Here is a 17335-nt window from a genome sequence, read left to right as displayed (position 1 = left end):
GGTGGTTGGCCTGTTATTACAAGGACAAGTCACTATAGCGGAATGGAGGGAGTATGCTTCAGAAAATAGGTTTATGTGTACCTATGATCTCAAACTTGTCTTCAGCTGGGAGAATAGAAGCATAGACAATGCCCCCAAACACACCCAAACTAAAATAGAGACCCTCCAAAATGCAAGTAGCTATCAATCTGAAAGTGACACATTTGTCATTAGTGAAATGAAGCGATGGCAACTGGCCTGCTCTAGCTTTGCCACCAAACAAACAGGAAGTCGACAAGTTTGCATATTTTATTTAATCATTTGAACACCATGTGATGATTAGTAAAGAGAGGGCGGATCGGAAGTGGTCTATGATTGTCCTACTCCCACCTGTCAAGCCGTCTCACACATTCCACCAAGCTATATTTCTTCCCCGCGCAATCCAGCTTCCCCATGTGCTTCTCTCGTGCGTGCGAGCGAGCATGACCCCATCCACGGATCACTGCTGAGATAGGGCGGCGCGCGGGAGGAGCACAAACGTCGATCTCATCTAGCACGCGTGCCTCGTCAGGCAGCTGTAAGGTTTTCATCACTGTTCGCCGTCGCGTTGATCGGAGCACGGTGTCTTTTGACCGTACGTCGCCGTCGGACCCCGCCTCCCCGGTAGCGACCGCTTCCCCGTTGTACTCCAAGCAAAGCGAAAAAAGAAGTACTAGAAGCATCATCTCTCACATATAGCCAAGCAGAGGGACCATCCTGATTAAAACATTCGCGTGCCTCGATCGCCCCCATCGCTTGGATCTCAATCCTCGGAAGAAAAAAACGGCCAGGAGATCTGGTTAGGATCGCTACAGTTAGGTCATTAGGTGGGATGTTTAGCCCAGTTGGTCGCGAGCAAATCTGTGCAAACACATCGACCTATCTCGCACGAGAAGAATGTGTGCGCCGCAACTGCCGCATCGATCGCAAAGGACCAGTAGTCAGTAGATCGATCGACAGTGATCAGTAGGTACCATCCGTAAGTGGCTAAAACTGATAGATCCCCAGGAATAGGCCCCTTGATCGTCTCCCATTTGCTATCTTTATCCATCGCAGGGCATTCCTAGTGATCCACTAATGGCTAATCCTCGTGGTGGAGGACGTACGTAGTAGATGCTCGCCGATCTCATCCACGCCATGCGTGATGTGATCTCTGATCTGCATCATCGTCTAGCCCGATCGATTCCTCGGATAAGCAGGGAAAGGGTACGTTTCCACATGATTCCGCGGAATCAATCATTGAGATATCCAATTCTGATGATGGGCAAGTCACTTTGATCCCCGTCCTCGCCATCAGTTGTCACCGCAGGAGTGCAGCAGCAGGCCGGGGAGATCAAATCTTCCATGGAAGAAATCATTGCCCTTTGGGTTCTGTTTTGGCCTGTTCTGCCACCTTCGTTGCACCGTATCATATCCCAACTGTTTGCGTATCCGGAGCAAGATGTGTTAGCCAAGGAAGATTTTCGTGGAAGAATGTAGCTACAGTAGTTCAGATCCTGGTTTGGGGAAAATAAGTCGATTTGGAGGCACAAAACACATGACAATCATGGGACACATTCCTGGATGAAGACTACCACTGAAAATTTGGACGAGGGCATTACATTTGTCTCCACTCATCACTAGTCTCTATAGAAGGTTCCATACTAGAGCCCCCATAATGATACAGGAAAAAAAAGGAAAGAAAAACAAACGAAAGGCAATTCTAGGCCGATGGGAAAAATGAAAAAAAGAATTTACCCTAAAAAGGATGCTCCCCTAGGGTAGCACCAATGAAGCCTTTGCCATTGCCGTACAAAACCCGCTCGACAAAGGGAGGGGTATGCAACAAGGTTTCCTCCTTGTCTTGCGAGGCGCCAACGACAGACGCACTAAGATCCTTTTTCCTGACCGTTAGGCCCGTTTTCCTGCCGAGCCCGGGTTTCTACCTTGCATCGATGCTAAACTAGTCGCCGGGCTCCATGGTTGTTGCATAAGCGCCGAATGACCCCGTAGGATGCTACGCCATGTAATTAGTGTTGGACCTAGGGGCTCTTGCGCATACGCTAGTAGTATAAAGTTTAGATCTTTTATTTCTCAAGCGCCCAAACTTGTACCTGCGCTTTGTACATGGCGTCATGGCCTGATGGTGAATAAAATGTGAGGTGTTATTCCAAGATGATAACCTCTGAGTTTTCATTGCACTTAGCTGAATTGTTCAATTCTAATGCTTAGCATCTTTTACATTTTTCCCGGCAAAGTCTTGCTCTTACTGTGAGAATTAAGTTTGCAGCTTCAAAAATAATGAAAGTTACTAGAGTACTTATTCCACAATTGCCAGTTTGTGAACTTAAAAGTTGCAAATGACTGTGAATCTTAGGGAAAGCACCACATCAACAACCAACTAATCTTAGGGCACATACGATTCTTAGGATTTTACTATGGAAGCCCTTTGACTTATAGGATCATATCCTATAGGAAATAATTCCATAAAAATATTATATTTTAAATTTTATAGGAAACAAATATTAGGTTAGACCTTATGAAAAGGCAGTTCACCAGTCCTTTGATCCGTAAGATTCTTAGAACACATGAATAGGAAAAACACATATTAGAAAGGTACCTCATAGAGCATTTAACTGTAGAGGAAAAGCAAAGGAACTATAAAAAGTTGTTGATGCAAACAAAGCGCAAACAAATTTACCACTGCTTTGAGTTGCACGATTTTTAGAATATAGGAAGGGAAAAAAGGCAGGATCAAAATTGTATGTCCTATTCAATCCTACATGATTTTGGATTCATGCAGTGTTCCATTGCAGAAGAAAAGCAACGGAACTGCAGAAAGAGGTTGGAGCGACGATTTTGATCACTGCACGAATCGTCGCTCCGTGGAAAAAAAATCATCGATCCAAATGAGAGCGCAAACAAATTCTCTGTAGGAATTCTAAATGATTTGTAATTCCCGTGGATCAAATTTCCCTCGTAGCAAATAGCAGAATGCGTGATGATCCAAATCATGCAAGGTTCCTACATGATTTTCTTTGAACCATAGAAAGTTTCAAAAAAAATTCACATACTCATACTATATTCAGCTAAACATGACATTCCAATCCTACGCATTCTAAATTATTCACTCATGTTCTATCCGTGAATCAAAGGAGGCTTTTAGGGAAAAAAAAATAGCCATATGTACACGTAACACAACTCCACTTCTAGCAACAATGATAGAATAAAGCGTTCTTGATCTGAAAAAAAGGAAAGAATAAAGCATTGTTTCGCCAAAGCTAGCCAAACAGCGATGGACACGGGCCGACGCAGCCGTTAAATTCCCAATCACCCGTCACCGTCACCTTGCCAATTGCCAGTAGTAATTGTTCTGAACTTCTGACCGCTCGCGTTACCAGACGTTCGGCATCGGTAGACTGTAATTCGCCGTTGGCTGTCAAACTGACCAGTTTCTTTTTGTTTTTTGAAAGAGTCAACTAGTCCAGTTGGCAAGTTGCATGCAACATGAGCGCGACGGGCCCCACCGAAGACACTGATCACTGTGACACTCGGTTGTCGTGACTCACAAGAAGCATCTCCACGTCCGGTTAAAGCGTCAAATAGGTTGTTTGGGGGACACCGCATCTTGGTGCCGCGTTTCTATACCTAACCTCAAACAATTTTTTATTTAAAATTAATACTCCCTCTGTCCATAAATAGATGTCTTAGAGTTATCTAAATTTAGATGTATCTATACACTAAATAGTGTCTACATACATTCAAATTTTGACAAATCTAAGGCATCTATTTATGGACAGAGGTAGTATTTTATTTATAATTTTGAAGATGCTTCGTTACTTTTACATGGAAAAAGCATTAAAACGGACAATGAAGAAAAATACAAAAACGTTGGAAAACACCAAGATAGGGCCCTAGTCATCTTCGATGTTATCGTGGTCGCTGTCGTCGCCCGAGTCGATGTGGTAGTGGATACATCAAGATTCTTTATCATACACCTTGACGTTCATCTCTCCGTCACCTTCGTAGAAGAAGTTCACCAAGCAGCCGACCTCGATGTCGTTGTCGCGGGTGAACTTCTTTCAGCCGTTGTGGAGGTACATCTTGCTTTCCCCGTCGAATAAGACCTCCGCGGTCCATCCGCAGAAGTCGCAACATGCTTTCCGCAGGGTCACCGCGGCCGGCTCGCCAGCGAGAAATTTGACGAATGCGTCTGAGAGCTTCTTCTTGCCGAAAGGATCCTCGTTGATGAAGACGACAAACTCGAAGTACTTGTCGCAGAGGCAGTCCTCTTCCTTAGGTGACGACAAGCATGCAACACGACTGCCCCTGCCCCTACCATGGCTGCGACCGCGGCCAATTGAACCCGCCATGGAGCACGTGTGGAGAAAGTTGGGTTGCGACGGCTAGGGTTATGTGAGAGGGCGTTGAGGGAGCACCCTGTTTTATACGCCGGAGGCATGCGAGGAAGCGGTGGCCCGCATTAACGCTGGCACGCGGGACATGATGCAACGAGACGTCTCGCTGCACGTGTGGGGAAACTGCAATGTCGCTACGCGGAAATTAAATTGAGTTGGCCAGAGGTAGGCGACGGGTGCACGGCAACCCTGTGTGGCTGACGATGCTAGCCCTTCACTCGCGATGCGAGTTTTTGTTATGTCCAGCGTTCCCTGTGCAACGTGATGGGCTCGAAGCGTCGGACACCGTATTTAAACGCGAAATAAAAATAGACTTTATGAGCCACGCTGGAAGGCAAACATCCGACGCGTCCTAAATCCCTTCGAGAAACATTCTGGGGACACAGCTAAAAATGTTATTCTATTTTTTTTGCAGGGTAAGAATGTTATTATACTTAGTGGAAGAATATGCCTCCAGACTCTTTTAACCGATCTGTCTAGTGGTTGATTCCAGAGTCCAGTTACTCGACCTTGTCCTCGCGAACGAAGCAAGGAATCTTCTACTAGAATAAAAACCGACGAGCCGAGGCGTCCGGAGCGCGAGCGTCGCCCGTGCCACGGCGCGACGGCGACCGGCGGTTCGCGGCGGCAGTGGATAGAGCACGAAGTTTTAAAGGCGGGCAGCCGACTTCCGTCGGAGGGGCCCCAGGAGTGATCAGGGATCTGGACCAAACCTTACCGACGGCCGCGGGGGCCTCCACGTACGTACGTCGCCGGCCCCAACCCAACCGAGCGCATCGGTGGTGGACGTGGACGACGCTCGTCGCGTGGAGCGACGTCGCTGTCCGTCCGTAGAGTCAGGTTCTCTGCATCGGAGAGTGCCGTACATCGCCGGAAAATGGCATGTGTCTTATGAGCAAACCGTGGTCCATGCGGCATCCGCCGTTATTTTGGTTTAGAGCTTATCAGCTGATTATCATCTGCTTGGTGGTGCGCCTACTTGCCTAGTTGTGAGCTGTACTGCCAGCAGGCGAGCATCAGATGTTATCTTGCTGACTGTGACAATCGATCGACAGGGTACTTGGAGAATCTCCAAGTGTTCTCTAAAATTGTCCTGAGATGTGTCCAGCGGCGGGAGACGTTATGAAAGTTTTGTAGGGCAAAATCATAGGTATACATTATTATTTAGGACGATGCTACACAATGCTATAGCACCCGTTAGTCTTACAGAGTGCCCACCCTGTCTGAACGCAATTATTTCCAGAAAAGAAAAGTAGTCCCAAACATTAAAGCGACATGTCCAAAACTAAAACGCGTTAAGTCCATTGCACGGAGCACAGTACAAATGTTTTGACCGAATATTTTTTTAACCGGCCCTCTACCATCTTTTAAGCTGGATGAATAAAAATCATAACGATGCAATTAGAAACATTTACATGCAGAACTCAAAAATTACATCACACGGATTTTTTTTTAGATAGCTTTGTAATTGTAATTGTAATTTACGTGTAGTTGGGCACACTGAAAAAAATACATCCATGGGTTAATAAAGTACATCTAGAATCTGGCACTAAAGCTTTATAAATTAATAAATTACATCCGAAAATCAGAAGAAATACACCTTGATATTTGATATTTTCATCATTTCAATGTAAAAAATATATAAAAAGTACAACCATTTCAAAAAAGTTACATGCAGAATTGGGGCAAAAGTTACTATTGTTACATTCATCCATAAATCTGGATGAACAAACAAGAGAATGTCAGAAATTGTTGCTCACCTTGGTGCAGCGTGAGGGTGTTGAATTGGAGTGGAGGAGCACCTGGGACACAGGAGACCGCCCTCCCGGTCGGCCGCTGACGTTGGACGACATCCTGGGAAGGGGAGGCGCCGGCGACGGTCGTCGGGCGGCCGAGACGCGCCCGCTACCGTGTTCTCGGGTGGAGGCAGAGGCGTATCGGGCGTTGGTCCTACGGCCGCATCATCGGCGCCAAGTCCAGGACGAGCGCACGACGGAGCGAGAGCGGTGAGGCTGGACTGGGGGCTGGCGCAGATCGGGGCGGCCATGGTGCCCATGCGCGAGTCGAGGGAGGGCCCTCGCGGGAGGTTGGGGAAGGCAGAGGAGAGGCGGCGGCAGAGGGCAGGGCGTGAGACCGGCACGAGCACCCCCGGCAGGGTGGCGCCATGGCTAGGCGGAGACTAGTTCACGGGAGATTTCTCTCGCATAGATCGTGGAGGTGGAGAGTGGATAAGGCTGTGTTGCGTGGAGGAGTGAGAGCCACGTGCGGGGCTGAAACCGTTTCATCTAATCCGCTCAATGTAGATCGGAGGCGGGAGGCAGGAGCACTGCCTAAAACAACACGGTGCCCCGTCACGAATTAGATTTGGGGTATTATTTAACTTGAACCATGGGTAGTTTAGGTTGGGGGGGTTGGGGGGGCATATTTGTATTGTGTAAGTCGATTTGATCGCATCACTCAACGATAAAAGTTGTTTATTTGAATTGGTATACTATTTATAAACACAAGGTAATAGCAACATCTTTAAATAGAAGTAGAACCTATACATATACCAAAAGTGAAATTTTATTTCCATCCAGAAGTCGTAGACAGTAAAAAAGCTATAGCTTCTTTTGAAAATCTTTCTTAGTTTCAGCATGATAAGAATGCTACACTTACGGGAGATTCGTACGGGATGAGTTGGCAACCAGCGACCGCATGAGATCTTGCAAGAACTGGTGCAGGAGTTTCTTCCAATCACTCAAGTCCACGTCGTGCCCTTAAACAAATCCCGTACAGATCTGCTCGTGAGTATATCAGTTTTGCTTTTGAATATATCTCGCTCTATGTAGCACGCTCATACGAAACATATCTACTAAAATGTTTCTAATGTTATTATTCATGATATTTATAAGTTTTATTATATTTATTGGGACTAACATATTAATAGTTGTAAAAGTGCACATGTTTTTTAATTACACTTTGATATGTAAGGATTGCATGTATATTAGACTAATCACGAAGTAGCCTCTCATTGTGCTGAAATCCGGAATTTCTCAAAATTTATCCCTCATAGACTTGTTCTTCAAGATCGCCAAAAGGCTTTGGGAAGATGATATCAAATAAAATAAATCAAGACATGAGAGTTGTGTGCCTCTTCTAAAACTTTCGTTTGCCTATTTAAACATCTAAATCTGACTTCTTATGGAACCAAAAAATCTGATTTACTTAACAGTGTATACACATAAGAACATACGTGAATATATGTAGTTTTTATCCAAAAATAAAGGTAGGGCAGCTGCCCCATCTTGCCCTAAGGGGAGCTCCGTCCCTGGATGTGTGGTTCCTGGACATATGTTCGCCCGGTGTCCGCCTGTGAACCCAAGGGCGCCGCTAACTTTGGTCCGCAGTTTCATTCTATTTTTTTCTTTTTGTGTAAACTTTCAAATATAGGTTGATAAACCTAGAAATATTTTACATAGAACATTGTCCAAAATTTTAAACTGAAAACATAACAGACAGTACGAAACTAAACTAAAAACATCACACTGCACTTAAGCATATAAATCTAAGGGTGTGTCTATGTCTCGGTTGACTGAGATTTTCTTAAGACCCAGTTAGCTCAGAAAAGTGCAACTGTAGTTTAAAGAAAAGTGCAACTCAGTCCAGTTGCACATTTCGAGCAGAAAAGTGCAATTGCACTCTTTTAACAGAATAGTGCAACTCAATCACTTTTTTTGTAAATGACTTGGACTTAATAAAATCTCAGTTGACTGAGATATAGCAAAACCGTAAATCTAATGCTAGATCTACTCTAGCATGATGAACTCGTAGTTGCGGATGATGGTTGGCTTCGGTGCCAATAGGGATCCGGGAGACGCAGGTTCGCCAAGACCTGCGGTGAACGCTCCTTCTACAGACGAACATAGAGATCTTGGTCGCCCAAGCGCTGAAACACATGTCCAACTCTTTGGAAAAAAAGTTGCGTCGCCAAAGCTCGCGCGAGCACAAGATCCCACTCTGGTGAGTCCCACCTGGGGACGCTTCAGCTCCTCCGGTCTCGAGTTACGACGGTCGTAGGCGATAGCGCACACGCGCTTGCTACCTATTAGGGTTTAGGTGCCACCCAGGTGGGATCTTGTAGTCCGACGACCTTTTGTCAAATGCTCTAACGACATCCACGCACCGCTCCTCCGCGTGGACTCGGTGCGGCAGGGAAATAATGTTCAAAGTTTCAAAAATTGGATAGTCAGATGTAAATCACTTTGCGAGCAATATCATACTTAAGCATTCAAAGAGCCAACTTTTCTTTGATTCCCTCAATGATACAGAAAACTGAAATTTCAACCCCGCATTTCTTCTTCATGCGCTTAAAAACAAGACCTAATCAAGAATTTGACAAAATGCCTTCGGATGCATGCATGTTGTCAACGCATGTACTGCATACTGGTAAAAATTTCGTGGTACCCAGCTTATCCACGCATCTACCGCCATTACTTACCCTTTGAGAGTAGTAGATAATTCCTCACGAAACCGTAGACCCCATCGAAATGGAGCACTACTGAGAAGACCATGTTCCGAACCACGCCTAATATCCAGCGAAAGAGTCAAGGCAAGAGCAACATGATGATCACCCTAATCAAACATTGACCGTCCGGCTGGCTGGCTTATCCAACATCTCCGAGCATGTCTATCCCGTTATCCTGCCTGACGAAGCAGTCCGGTCACTAACTCGTCAATGGCAACTCAAAGAAACAATCCTTAAGAAAAGGAGTTGCACTACTAGTAGTAGTTAGTAGTTCGTCGACCTGAAAATTGCTCGAGGAAATAATCAAAAGCAGGACGAGGAGAAGCAAATTCAGATATGCAACGAAGGAGTTAGTATTACTCCTAGTATTATTTTTTGACGAAAACGAAGGGATTAATTGGGTTGGACGCGGGAGCTGACCGGGTCAACTTGCTCTGTTTTTTTCCCCCGGTGCGATCCGGTGCGTGAACCACGTACGTATGCGAGACGGCTTTTGGCCCGATCGAGCCAAAACCATGTCGGCGAAAGCGATCGGCACCGGAAGTGAAGAAGGTAACTAAATAATTAAATCTCGCCTGAGATGCATCGCGGTAGTTCGTTAATTAGGCACCTCATCCTGGGACACGGATGATCGGATGGATCCAATACTGCCGACATACACGGATTGGTGTGCTCGATCGTGTACATTGCACGGTGGCCGATCATGCGTACAGGTCGGCGCGTTCACACTGGGGAGCGATTGACTGGGATCAACGAAGCGTACGTGCTACTGCCTACTGGAAGCTACGGAGAATTACCAGGAGAGAGACATTCCTCCGTTTGTTTTTAATATAATCCACAGGTAAAACTGGCATGTATGTTTTAGCGTCCTCTTCAGAGAGAGAAGAAGAGTAGAGAAGACAGAGGATGAGAGGAGAGGCCATGTCACATGTCAGAGGAGGCCCCGTTTGAAACGAACCTTTCAAGACGGCTAGTATTTCATCACGTTTTTTCCTTTATTGGAGATTATTAGCTTGCACGCACGGGAGCACCGCCCACTAGCGCTATATATCTGCCTCGGTCATGCTCGGAAATGTTCGGAGGGTTGAACGGAAATTGAATGAGGTAGATAGATAGCCAGATATCTCCTACTCCGGAGTGCCAACCTCTACGACGACTCTCCTCTGCCTGCTCTGCCATTTGGAAAAGGAACCTACTACTTGCTGAGCGCCTAGAAGGAGTCCGTTGCATGCGACGTTGATGTGCTTCGACCTGGCGGACCAACGCAGACCGCACGGCAGCGGCGGCGGCGGCCGGGCGGTGAAGGACGGCGGCGAAGGTAGCAGCGGAGCGGCGGCGGGCTCGGCAATGACAATGGCGGAGCTCATGTCCGGGTACTACCAGGCGCAGGAGATGTCCACCATGGTGTCGGCGCTGTCGCGGGTCGTCGCCGAAGACGATCCCTGGGCGGCGGAGGCGTACCAGTGGGCGGCACCGGCGACGACTTCGTCCGGCGGCATGGGCCTGGAGGAGCAGGCAATGCGCGGCGGCGGCGGCGGGTACGTGCACGAGCTGGGGAGCTACCCGGGCGCGCCATCGTCAGAGTTCGCAGGTAAACAGTCAACACACGCATGCCGTAGTAGTAGCTTGGTCGAGCAGAGCTTTGCATGCTCTGCTTTTTGCCTTTGCTTGCATTTCATATTGCTCCACCCAGCTTCCGCGTGCTCTTCTTTCTTTTTTGCCCGTTTTGGTATTCTTGCGTGGTACTCCATCTCGAAGGGGCGTGCTGGGCGTCCCCCGGGGGATCAAATCCCGGGATCCCCCGGGTCACAAGCCGTCCGATTAAGTCAACTTAGCAACTGCGTCCGTCCGATATAGAACATGCACAGGAGAAACTTCCTCCAGCTCCACCACGTGGGTGGACCCCACCATCAACAAGCTTCGCAGGGAAAAAAAGAATAGGTCGTCGTCTCCACAACGAGCCCCGATGCTGCAATTAAGGAAAAAAGGACGGAAGTCCGACGAGACTGCCGCCGCTTGCAGTACCGTCGCCGCCGCCACTTGCAGTATCGCCGCCGCCGCCGCCACCGCCGCCGCCGCTCGTAGAACCGTTGCTGCCACCGCTCACAGCATCTCCAGCAAGGGCTAGTAGCACGTCCTTTTGCCGCTCGTACCATCGTTGCCGTCGTCGGCAGCACCGGCGTCGTAGCATCTCCGTCCATGCCTCGCCGCATCGCCGCCGCCTCTCGCAGCAACCACGGCGAACCTTTGGCAGCAACGCCGCCAGCCCCATCGCAGCAAGCCCGCCCGCCCTTCATAGCAAGGCCAGTAGCCTTTTGTAGCGACGATGGTCGTCGCTGGCAGCAACTGGGTCCGCTCGCCGGCGCGACTACCTCGGCGGCTGGTAGCAACGCCCCAGCCCCTGTTGCAGCAAGCGCCCGCCCTTCGTAGCAAGGCCAGTAGCCTTTTGTAGCAACGCTGGCCACCGCCGGCAGCAACCGCCTCCGCTCGCCGGCAGCAACTACCTCCGCCGCTGGTAGCAATGCCGCCAACCCCTTGTAGCAAGCCCAGGCTCCCTTTGTAGCAATGCCGGCTGTCATTGGTAGCAACCGCCTTCACCGCTGGTAGCAACTTCAGCAACCACTTTGCAGCAAAGGGCGGCGCACGCCGTAGCAACCGCCTCCCCAGAGGCAAGAAGGTCGCCGCCGATGGCAAAGAACATCTTCGCGAGATGTTCCCGAGCGGCGACTCGCAACGGTGGCGCGGCAAGATGTAGCAACGGCCGGCGGCGCGACTCGCAGAACGGCCGGCGGCGCGACTCGCAGCAACGGCCGGCGGCGCGAGTCGCAGCAACGGCCGGCGGCGCGAAGAGGGGATTTGGGGACGACGCGCTCGCAGAGGTGGAGGCCGGCGACGAGGCGGCGCGCTCGCAGATGTGGAGGCCGGTGGAGAGGAGGCGCGTTCGCAAGGGGTCAAGGTGGAGGCAGGACGAGGGACAACGGCGGCGTGTGGCCGCGGTGGTGCGAGACGCACCAGAACATACGAGAAGCGAGAGAAAGAAGAAAACCGTGTGCGGAGAAGATGGTTCAGGAAAGAGATAAGGTGGACCCACCACTGTAACTGCCTGGACACGCGTCACCCGTATGAGGCGGAGGAAATAATCGCGGGATCCCCCGGGGGAAAGGTAGCGTTTTCCCATCTCGAAACGTGGCGCGACTGGGCAACATGTTTCAGCTAACTTAATAATCATCATGCGATAGCAGGTCCAGATTCAGAGGCACACTGACGACCTGCTAAGCTTGTAACATGAAATGCCTGCATCGCTGCACAACAAGTTGATCCCACGCCCAAAAATTAAAACTAAAACTGAAACTGTATTAGCACCGGGGTAACAATATCATCCATCTTATTAACTTGAGCATGAAGACAGCAGAAATTTGAACGTCCAGCCTCTAATTCTGATCGACTCTTATGTTTTGTTCAACAATTCTTTTTAATATCTTAACAAATCTGACCTGTTGGCAAAACTACTAGCTTGTTTCTTCCGCGCCGAAACTATTTTAGCATCACGCCCCTGGGTTAAACAGCAACAAAAATGGAGCCAAATTTATATAGGTCAGTGCCAGTTATATTTGACATAGGATTTTTTCAGTGGTTCGACGCCCCAGCGCTATGACGCCAGCCTACGTTAGGTGCCCCACCTTACGGTGTCGAGCTTGCTTCTGCGCCAAAGATGCTTGACACCAACCAACAATATTACGACTTCATATAGTAGTTCGCACCGAACTCAACGGTCTAAATAATTCCTCCAAAGTTAGATAAGAGCACCAATGGTGAAAGCGGTATGTTTGTGTCGCCCCAGTACAACCACGTAGGTAATTGACAAATGAAGCTATAGCTAATTATTTGTACATCCAAAGCTAACAATTATTGATGAGCTCTGCAAAGTACACAAGACCATCTCTCTTGCCTCCTTTTCCCTCTCTCTTTGCCCTCTCTTTCTTGTGAAGAAGTGGTCTTCTCTTCAAACTATAACTTCACTTCTAAGGCTTTTACTTTTTCAGCTTTAGGATACCTGAACCTACGTGGACCGAGGGTCCTGTATGTTGAGGCATATCATTAACCATGTCTTAAGGCTGTATTTCGCAAAAAAGTTTGATTTATAAAAGAAATACACATTTTGTGTCGTATAAAGAACCAGGGAGGGAACACGTATGTGTTTTCGCCAGTGCAGTACCCTAGGCATAAAGCGCCTTAGAAAAAAGATAAACAAAGAAGGAAGAAGAAGGCCAAGGCGTGGCCAACAAACGAGTCGTAGGTACGGATGTCATGTAGCAGAAAATCGAAACGTTGGACGGAACCGAGGCGCAAGGACCTGACATAGCTGACACATAAAGATGAAACAAACTCTATCTCTAGTCCCCTGTCGCGCATGCAGCGCAGGTATAGCTGAGCTGCCTCACAGTTGTACGCCACCACCTTAGAGCATCTCCACTCGTCCCCCCGAGGAGGCCCCCGGCGAGCGTTTTTTCCATCCGGACGGCGAAATTCGGCCCAGTCGCGCCCCCGGTTCCTCGTTTTCGTCCGGATTTGGGCCTAAATTCATCCGGCGATCCCACGCCCCCCCGGCCCCCCGGGGAGCTCTCGGGGACTCCGGACGAGTGAAAAGCGGGGAAGGCCCGATCTGTCGGTGACTCGACGCACGAACCCCACCGCCACGTCGCTCAAATTCTCCCCCACCCCTCGTATCTCTCTCGCCGCCGGCACCACCCCGCCGGCTTGTTGCCCAGATTGCGCCGCCACTCCTTCCCCACCTGCCTATATTCCGCCGTGTTTGGACGACGGCCTATCTCTGGCTGCTCTTCCGCCGGCCTGTTTTCCGGCCTGCTTGCTCGTCGTCGCTCGCGGCTCGGGTTGCCTCGACCACGCCCGTCAGGTGTTCGTCCATTTGCCTCGCCGGCCATGGACTCGGACGAAGAGGAGGAGCAGATGTTCGTCGAGCTTATGCAAGAAGAGATGGCAGCAGCCGCCCAAGACGAGGAGCACATGATGATCCTTGGTTGCTTGGCAAGCATGTACGCCGGACTGGCAACTCGTCGGCGTGGTGGGTCGGCACGAGGTCGCCGGAAGTGCAAGCCGAGACAGCGAATGGAGGGCTACTGCATGTTGTACGCCGACTACTTCGCCGACAATCCATTGCACGGTGAGACTGTTTTCCGGCGTCGTTTCAGGATGAGCAGAAAGCTATTTCGCAAATTGTGTATGCCATCCGCCACTTTGATCCCTACTTCGGATGCAAGGCGGATTGCACCGGTTTGGTTGGATTTTCGTCACCTGCAGAAGTGCACGGTGGCTATGAGGATGCCGGCGTATGGAGCTCCCGGTGATACTGCAGATGACTATCTTCGGATGGCGGAGTCCACCGCCCTTGATTGTTTCTACCGGTTACGCAGGCCGTCATAGCAGTTGTTCGGGGACTATTTCTTGAGATCACCCATCGTCGAAGACACTCGGGAGGATCCTTGCAACAAATGAAGCTAGAGGTTTTCCAGGGATGCTTGGAAGCATTGACTGCATGCATTGGCAATGGAAGAACTGTCCGTTTGCGTGGCGGGGAATGTACAAGGGTCACAAAAAGGCCGCACCGTGATACTTGAAGCGTTGGCTACCCATGATCTTTGGATTTGGCACTCTTTCTTTGGTATGCCTGGATCCAACAATGACATCAACGTCCTAAACTGCTCCCCGGTCTTTTCCAAGCTTGTTGAGGGTCATGCTCCCCCGGTGGACTATGTGATCAATGGTCGGCACTACAACAAAGGATACTACCTTGCAGACGGTATCTATCCAAAGTGGGCAACATTTGTGAAGACGATCTCCAACCCTAGCACCCCCAAACTTTGCGAGTTTGTCAAGAAACAAGAAGCTTGCCGAAAAGACGTCGAGCGAGCATTTGGTGTCCTACAGCAGAGATTTGTCGTCGTCCGGTTCCCCGCTATGACTTGGTCCAAAGATCAGATGTGGGAGGTGATGAACCGCCGTGTGTGCCTACACAACATGATTATTGAAGATGAGCGAAAGCATCCGGTTCCTCCGGGTCGAGCAAGAAGCACCATATGAGAGAGAGGGTCCTCTTGCACAGCCTAATCACCAAGTGCCTCCATCATGGGCCGCCTTCATTGCTATGCGCCAGGAGATTCGAGACTCTACAATGCACCAGCTGCTGCAAGATGATCTGGTGGAGCACATATGGAGGCTCCGAGGCAACGCCAACGCCGACGCCAACTAGTCTGTCTTAATTTGTTTGAAAAATTGTGAAATTTATGTGCTTCATTTGTTTCAGCACTTGTTAAACATTGTACTGTTATCGCCGAATTTGTTTCAGCAATTTTCGTCCTCTTGTTTGCCGAACTTGTTAAATTTTATGTTGAATTTGTTTGAAATATGTCAAATGGTCGAGGTTGGGGGTTTCCTGCCGGGGGGACGGCTGGAACTTCGGCGCTCCCCACGCCAAAACTTCATCCAATCCGGACGAAAATTTCGCCGGATTTGGGCGTGGGGAGCGCCAACGAGTGGGGATGCTCTTAGTACAAAAGTCTTTGACCGGAATTCACTGTACCACTGCAACGCAACAAAGATACAGCTAAGGAGCATTTTCCGTATAAACCCCCTCATCTTGTAGATACTCTGGAAAGATACGTACGTGGTGCCCAAAGTATATCGAGAAAGATACGCTGGAAATCTTGCCTTTATTTATTTCCAGGAAAAGGCCAGGATCTCTCCTTCATTGCATTCCTCTTTGGTGACGAAAAAGCTGTGCAAACCGTGAGCTGGTGCTTATCACTCTGCGGCCCGTTTTTTTGTTTTCTTGTCACTTATCATGGGATTTGCTGTCAATCATTTCTTTTTTGGATACCTTTTTTCTACTGGCAGTACCGCTTTCCAGTTCATTCGAAAAATTAACTCTTGACAGACGCGTTTTATTTAACACCTTGCAACTTTGCGAAAACGCATTCTCGTTCACATTCATGCATGTGTATAGTCAGTGCGAATACGGGAGCAAGTGTTCAAGTTGAATCGCGCCTGCGGCTTTTCCTTCCGCTTTTGCTCTTTCCTCGTGTCGAAACTGGTAACTGACTATATATACCCCGTGTCCGTGCGTGCGCAGGCTCGGACCACAGCTCTGACACCCAGAGCGCGACGACCATGGGCGACCAGCACCAGAACCCCACCTCCCCGGCGGCGGCGACCAACGCGGAGGCGTCCGAGGCGCCGCGCCGGCGGTACCGCGGGGTGCGGCAGCGGCCGTGGGGCAAGTGGGCGGCGGAGATCCGGGACCCGCACAAGGCGGCGCGGGTCTGGCTCGGCACCTTCGAGACGGCCGAGGCGGCCGCGCGCGCCTACGACGACGCCGCGCTGCGCTTCCGCGGCAGCCGCGCCAAGCTCAACTTCCCCGAGGACGCGCGCCTCCACCCGGCCACCGCTGCCGCCGGCGCCGTCACAGCTGCACCGACCCAGGCTCCGATCGCGGCAGCGTCGTCAGCCTCCCCGGCCGTGTACGCCGCCGGTGCAACCCAGGCATCGGAGTACCTGCGCTACCAGATGCTCCTGCAGGGGTCCAGGGACGCCGCCGCTGCCAACAACAACCAAGCCACCACCCTCCTCCCGTTCTACGGCGGCGCCATGAGCAGCTCCTACGGCGGCGGCGGTGGCGTCATGAGCAGCTCCTACGGCGGCGGCGTTGGCGGCCCCCCAAGCGGCTTCCTCGGCTCCTACTACTCCTTCCCGCCCTCCACCGTCTCCGTCGCCACCGTGCCCTCCTCCTCCTCCTCCGCCTCCTCTGCTCCGGGCCACTACTACGACCCGCACCAGCAGCAGCAGCAGAGCGACGCGGCGGCGGCGACGGCGGACTGGGACTGGCAGAGCGCGCTGGCGTCCTACGCGGGGACGACGGCCTCCTGGTCCGACTCCAGCCAGCACCACCATCATCACCAGCCGCCGCACAACAACCAATAGTGTAATCGGAGATTCTGCGCCGTTCTGGAAGAATAAGAAGGTGTGTACGGACGCGGATGGAGATGGGCGCAGCTCAGGAGGTGGAGTTCGAGAAGGATGTCGTCGATTGACAGCGATCTGCTCATTTTGTTCGTTCGTTGATTAGTTTGGCTAGCGTGGGGTCAGTCAGTTATCCCCTTATTTTATTTTAGTTCGGTTACTGCAACAAGGATGGAAGAGCAAGCATGTCTAGGAAGATGGTGGCATGGCTTGATGCTCGAGGGATGGAGTTTGAACTTTGATAGATAGATATATTTGGGAAGGATTTAATCCGGTTATTCTCAAAGTTCTTTTAGGTACTCTAAAATAATGTCGCTACCCTGGATGGAAATTCAATCTTGCTTAATCTGATTGTGCGACTAGACATGTGAAACTTGAG

General features: G+C 50.1%; 1 protein-coding gene across 1 annotated transcript; it reads left to right on the top strand.

Annotated features, from left to right (window-relative positions):
* Positions 1 to 10005: 10005 nt before the first annotated feature.
* Positions 10006 to 17302, top strand: LOC127344246 (uncharacterized). Its single transcript, XM_051370471.2, has 2 exons — positions 10006 to 10513; positions 16070 to 17302. The coding sequence occupies exons 1-2, from the start codon at positions 10162 to 10164 to the stop codon at positions 16915 to 16917; spliced, it is 1200 nt and encodes a 399-aa protein (XP_051226431.1). The 5' UTR covers positions 10006 to 10161; the 3' UTR covers positions 16918 to 17302.
* Positions 17303 to 17335: the final 33 nt, after the last annotated feature.

The sequence above is a fragment of the Lolium perenne genome, chromosome 3, assembly GCF_019359855.2.
Source record: "Lolium perenne isolate Kyuss_39 chromosome 3, Kyuss_2.0, whole genome shotgun sequence".
NCBI classification, from domain to species: Eukaryota; Viridiplantae; Streptophyta; class Magnoliopsida; order Poales; family Poaceae; genus Lolium; species Lolium perenne.
Note: the sequence above shows the minus strand (reverse complement) of the source record. Positions and strands in the feature narration are given on the sequence as shown.